Source organism: Coffea arabica, chromosome 11c, assembly GCF_036785885.1.
Source record: "Coffea arabica cultivar ET-39 chromosome 11c, Coffea Arabica ET-39 HiFi, whole genome shotgun sequence".
Classification (NCBI taxonomy): domain Eukaryota; kingdom Viridiplantae; phylum Streptophyta; class Magnoliopsida; order Gentianales; family Rubiaceae; genus Coffea; species Coffea arabica.
The window spans coordinates 34,577,220-34,583,196 of record NC_092330.1 but is presented as its reverse complement, the minus strand read 5'-3'; the positions used below and the strand labels follow the sequence as shown (position 1 = coordinate 34,583,196).

The following is a 5,977-nucleotide window of genomic DNA, read 5'->3' as shown; positions in this document are numbered from 1 at the left end:
AATTTGACATCATTTGGAGGTATGTAGTGGAAATCAAAAGAATGAAAGCATTTAATATTTTGTGGGCGTGAGCTTACATAAGGTAGTTCTGCTTCAAGGCATTGGCTTCCCAAGAACTTTTAGTCGAATTTATAAGATCTCGAGTGTTTTTTTCTTTTTTTAAGATCCTGAGTTAGTAAATATATTGCTAATTGGTTTTCAAGATGAATATCAAAATTCATTATGGTGGTATTCGAGTTGGATTTCAGCTTTTATTCATGAACATGTTTATTGTAACATTCTTCACTCTGTTTTTTCCCTATAAGAAATTCACCTAAATCAATAGATGACAAGCAAAAATTCTTTACAAACTTGCACAAACTTTTTCAGTCTACACAAAATTGACATGAATAAGCAAGGGCAGAGCTTAAGATTGTCGCCCTCTATAACAACGGCAATATCAAATTAGGTGATACACATAGTCGAATGTCACATACGATGTTTCCATGAGCACAATGGCTATCAGACAATAGATAAAGAAGAACACCAAAAGGGGTCTGAAGTCGGTAATCACAACTTTCTGCACTATTAATGCTTGGCAACATGCTACGATTGTGAAGACCGCGGAGTAGAAGATGGCAATCACGCCCGTCACATAGTAGAAGGGCAGGGAAAGATAAAATTCGTCAGTTTCAAATCGCAAAAAGATAATCACAAGCAGAGTCCCCATGGTGAACAGAGAGGAGAACAGCCCTCCAGCTAAGTAGAACATCAACAAGCCGAATTCCCAGTGCCGGTTATTGAGAAAAATGGCCTCGCCAGTCTTTTGATCGAAACCTCCGGGTACGGTAAAAATTGCAGCAAAGTTTATGGTACCAATGAGGACAGACACAATTAACACACTGTTGGCCAATGATCTCACAGTTTTCTCAGCCTTTTCGCGTAGACTTGCATGGTTCGTCTCGAATACTTGTTTTGCTGTCTTCCCATCAGAATTTTGCAGTTGCCAGAGATATGGATAAGAGTCATATAGCACCCACTGTTAAGCCAAAGATCAATCATAAGTTGCAAATAGTCCGGAAAAGAAAATTAAACAACATACAACAGGCAATGCAATACTAATATTAATTTAATTTGGTACCTTAAACCAGAGGACTTCCCACATCATTTGCTGAAAAACTCCAGGGGGAGTACTGGGAGGGGATTCCAGGCGTGCTGCGAGATGTATAATGCTATTTCCTTCGTGATCAATTGCACTTAGCATCCTGTCCATGTTACTACCACTAGTCATCAAGTAGTCGTACAAGACCCATTTTTTCTTCTCCACTGCAATTTGCAGTATATTCCTTCCTTTTCCATCGAAGGTATACGAAGCTTCAGGGTAGACACTGAGGATTTCCTGAACTACCTCAATGATGCCCAGTCTCGTTGCTTGTATTAGTGGATCTGGCAGCCTATTTTTCTTTTCTGATGATATCCCAAACTGGCTGCCTTCAAGATCCTTGTCCTCTGCATGCACATAGTGGCTCCAATCTTCTTTTCTGATTAACCTTTTTGCAAGCATTAGAGCAACTGCATGGCTTTGCTTTGCTTCATCAATTTCTTTAAGCCAAGGAAAACCTAGGGGGGCAAATACATCAAATGGGATAAACCATTAATGAGTAGCTCCAATGTGGGTGGTTTGGTCAGGGAGATGCATTACATTTACATGTCCTAGGCTTTTTGTTCTTCTTAGAATCTGTTATATTGGCACAAATCTCCTCGGTTCTTAAAAAGAAACAGTTTGAAGAGGTTAAATTGGCCAAAATGAATTTCTAGACTTGCAATTGTTTGTTTATACCTTTTTCTAGGACATGCTGATGATTAAAAGATGTGTGAAGTAAAACGAAATTGAAGAGAGCATGCAGGCCAAGCTTAATACCACTTGAAAACTAAATTTTTACATTGTTTAGGCATGAAAAAGAAACTAATTTACCCAAAGGAAACAACATGTTGTTGCAACTACGAAGGTAGGCTGGACAAGACTATGCTTCAACACTCAAAAGAAGAATTTGGCAAAACAAAATTTTATCAACATATTCTGTCATCACTAGCATGAGTGCATGTGAAGTAGATACAAGATGCTTTACCCAAAGTAAAATTGGCAAAAGAAGATCTGTTCACTTTATGAATGGAAGCTGAATTGCTTGGTTCTTCTGCACTATTGACAGGTTCTGATTCCTTGTACAAGACCCGAATACCTGTCAGCAACACAATGAACTGATAGTATCACTCTTTCAAAATTTTGAGGGCATTTAAAGCCTGCTTCCTCGGAAAAAACCAGCTGGCAGATAAGTTCAAATTGCTTCTCCATGGATCCCAAAACCATTAAACACCAAATTAGATGATTTTTAACAAGGTTTCCAGGTTAAGCACAAAAGCATGTGACAAGAACATACTACAGTAAATATTAGTTAAAAACTTTTGTCCCCAATGTCGGGGAGGGGAATAATCATATGCTTGATAAGATCTTCATTGACTTCAAATTCATAGCACATTCAGCCTAATGATGATTGTCAATTTGCCTAATCAACTTCGCGGGTAGAGTACTCAAGTACTTGAAGAAATTCGAATGTCTCTTAAGTCTGGGAAAAGAATTATGTTGCAACTTGCATGTGGGTAATAATACAGCACTTACACCCATAGATTGTAGCTCGGAGTATATGCAGAAGAATGAGGGGCTTCGTCCCAAGATCTCTGAACGTGTAGGCAGAACCACTCCTGAAGGACTCTGGTTTTGCAGCCAAAAGATGTAAAGCAGTTTTTCCTTTTTCATCACGTTTGCCAGCAAGATCTGGATACCACTCCAATATGCCAATTGCCAAACCTGTTTGATACAATAGAGCGAAACATGTAGGAAGAAGTAAACTTGAAAAGGACTAACATTTAATGCAACAAAATCCCACATCATATTCCACCAGCACAGACTTAGAGACAAAAGATAAGATAGCATAATCTGATAAACTGAACAAGCATAGAGTTCAAATTCAGCAACAAACTTGATTACTTTTTCAGAGACAATCAAAATTTTACTTGATAGAGAAGCTTACTGTAACATTCTCCAATGGCAGCAGCATGAAGGATTGTGCATCCATCATTCCTCCTCATCGTGCAATCACCGATGTACTTTTCCAGAAGTGAGAAAACTTCCTTTTTCCCACATGCGGCAGCCACAAAAAGAGGGGTTTCACCCAGTTTGTTTCTCTCATACGCTAAATCCTTTTCTGTCCTTAACATGATCTCCGCAACATCCTTGTGGCCAAATCTTGCAGCTTCATGCAATGCAGTGTCGCCATTGACATTCTTTGCCTTCAGATTTTCATTGGTCACAAGACCATCCTGGAGAAGTAATCTGAAATCAGCCACATTTCCGTAAATGGCCAGAAAATGGAGAACAGTATCACCACATTTATCAAGTGGTTTCACACCTTCTTCCCTCCAGAAACTGCGAAAGGTTTCTACTGACTGTTTTTTTCCCTCTAAGACTGCTCTATAAGCAGCAGATCGGTTGCTCCTATCCTCGTTGATTCTTGAGCTTGCCATTTTTGGACAGGCACAGAAAAAAATTCTTATGAGAGTGCTGTATCAAGTAAATCATCCATATATAGCATCAGAATTTCGTGTATGCGAAATGCCAAAGTGGTAATGTACCACTCAACAAAAGAAAAGCTTGGAGGAAATGACAAGCAAGGAATTGCTGTAGTGGCAAAAGTGGAAAGTTAGAAAAGCACTACAACGTACGATTACCAGGGCCTTGGAAAGTCCAAAGAAGTCTTTTGAAAATGTTTAACCAGACGAACTTATCAATAAATTCCATAAAAATCTAAACTAAAATGGTTTTGATGCAATTTAATTAATTACCAGCTAAACATAAAACATAAAATCTGGTACATCAACTGAACACCAAAAAGTGATAAAGGAAGCTTGAGTGTCAGACCCCACTGTACACTAACGCCTACTTTGTTGTATCGACCTTGAATAAAGCTGTACATAAAAGAAACATGGTATACTACAACATTAGGCATTAGCTAAATTGTGCAAGCATAAAAGAATAAATACATTATTTTTGTCGCATTTTTACCCATTGACTAACGGTCAACACTAACGATTGAACAAAAAAGAGGTGGCTTCAAAATAATAATCAGTGGAAACAATGTTGGAGAATATCCAATTTTTTTTTGTCTCGGGAAGATGTCCGTACTCCTTAAAATGGAATCTGACCACTTAAGAAAATCATGCTCCTGAAATATATTCTAGAATCTAAAACCAAATCATTTCATGCATAAAATAAGTCATAAAATAATTAGCAAAAAAAGAATACCATCCAAGTTTTACAACAAAATTTTCTATTGAAATATTCAAATTTCCATGATATGTGTAAAATAGATATCTTACCAAAATTTACTTGATATGTGTAAAATTGATTTTCACAATTTAAGAAAGAATATATTTAACAAAGCAAAGTTTTGAATTTACTTGATACGATTAGATTTTTTCTTGGGAACTCAATTCTTGATTTTCTTAAAAAAAAAAAAAAAAAAGAAGGATGAGTATCATTAGAAATGGGTGACATGAAAAACCTGGTCAGGTAAAAGAAGAATAGGGGAAATGGGAGATAAGGTAAACTTGAAACTTTAAATAGTTTTTAATGGTAAAAGCTAATGTGACTTAATAATAGGAGGCAAAGTGCAACAAAAATAACTCTAGGGAGGAAAAAATCCGAAAGGCACCAAACATTGGGGACTTAGTGCCTTTAAGATGAATTTCCATTCTACGAGAAAAGAGTCAACTTACATAAAATGGCGTAATACTTTGTTACATAAAATGAGTTTCGACGCTTTCACTATTAGGTTAACTCATGTTATCATCTAAATCTTTTTTTTTTTTTTTTGTTTTTCTAGTAGTGAAGAGTGAAATCTAAGAAGTGGAAGCCAAGACCTTTAAGTCCTGTGAATTTAACTTTAACCACTAGACCTAAAGTTTTTAGGCATCTTTATCTTAATTATTAATACTGATAGGGTAGATTTAGTTGGTATATTTGTTTATATATTTTTTTTTATTTATACCAGATATCACCTTATTTGATTGGTTTTACCTACAATTAGTATTTTTGTATTGATTTCAGAAATTGGAGTGAAAAAGGCTTAAATGGAGGATTCCTAACAGTTTGCACGTGAGCACGCCGAAGTTCAGGGTTCAAAGCCAGAATTGGCAGTTTCCTAATGTGAGACGGTCTCCTATCCAAGTCAAATTTCAAAACTTGACAGCTGCTGAAGTTTCCTATTTTCTTGGCATCCCACGTCAATCTCGAGCAATTTGGGAGAGCTTTTAGGCTCTGTTTTCAAACTCGGACCGGACCGGCCGGTCGAACCGGTTGAACCGGGAACCGGCCAGGTAGCCGGTCCGAGTCACATTAGAAAACCGGAAATTTAAAACCCGGTCAAAGCCGGTCAAAAACCGGGTTTGACCGGGTTTGACCGGGAAAAAACCGGTTTTTCCGGTTCAACAGTATTTTTTTAAAAAAAAAATTCAAACTTTTTAATATTATGTTTTGACCCCCTAAATTGTTAAAACTTATTGATATACCTCAAATATTTGATACTTTATAAATATTGTCCTAAAATTTGATGTTATTTTTCAATTAAATTCATAATTTTAATTCTAAACTTGTTAATATTTATTAAATAATATAAATTGCTACTTGATTGTTCTAATTTCTTTGTATTTTCTTGTTAAATATATTTGAAACATCAAATATATATGAATATGCCTTTATTAATATCAATATATTATTAGATATTATATATATAACATTTTAATTTTAAAATAATTTTTATTTATGACGTCATCCGATTCGACCCCTATCGACCCCCGGTCGAACCCATTGACCCCTGACCCCTGACCTCGGCCGAGTCGCTATCCGGTCCGGTTCTGAAAACATAGCTTTTAGGAAACTAAA

The 5,977-nt window shown here is 36.4% G+C and overlaps 1 protein-coding gene across 1 annotated transcript; it reads right to left on the bottom strand.

Annotated features, from left to right (window-relative positions):
• Nucleotides 1-249: 249 nt before the first annotated feature.
• Nucleotides 250-3,717, bottom strand: LOC113716822 (uncharacterized). Its single transcript, XM_027241305.2, has 5 exons — nucleotides 3,069-3,717; nucleotides 2,657-2,845; nucleotides 2,109-2,219; nucleotides 1,121-1,599; nucleotides 250-1,018 (listed from the first exon to the last, which is right to left on the bottom strand). The coding sequence occupies exons 1-5, from the start codon at nucleotides 3,559-3,561 to the stop codon at nucleotides 440-442; spliced, it is 1,851 nt and encodes a 616-aa protein (XP_027097106.1). The 5' UTR covers nucleotides 3,562-3,717; the 3' UTR covers nucleotides 250-439.
• Nucleotides 3,718-5,977: the final 2,260 nt, after the last annotated feature.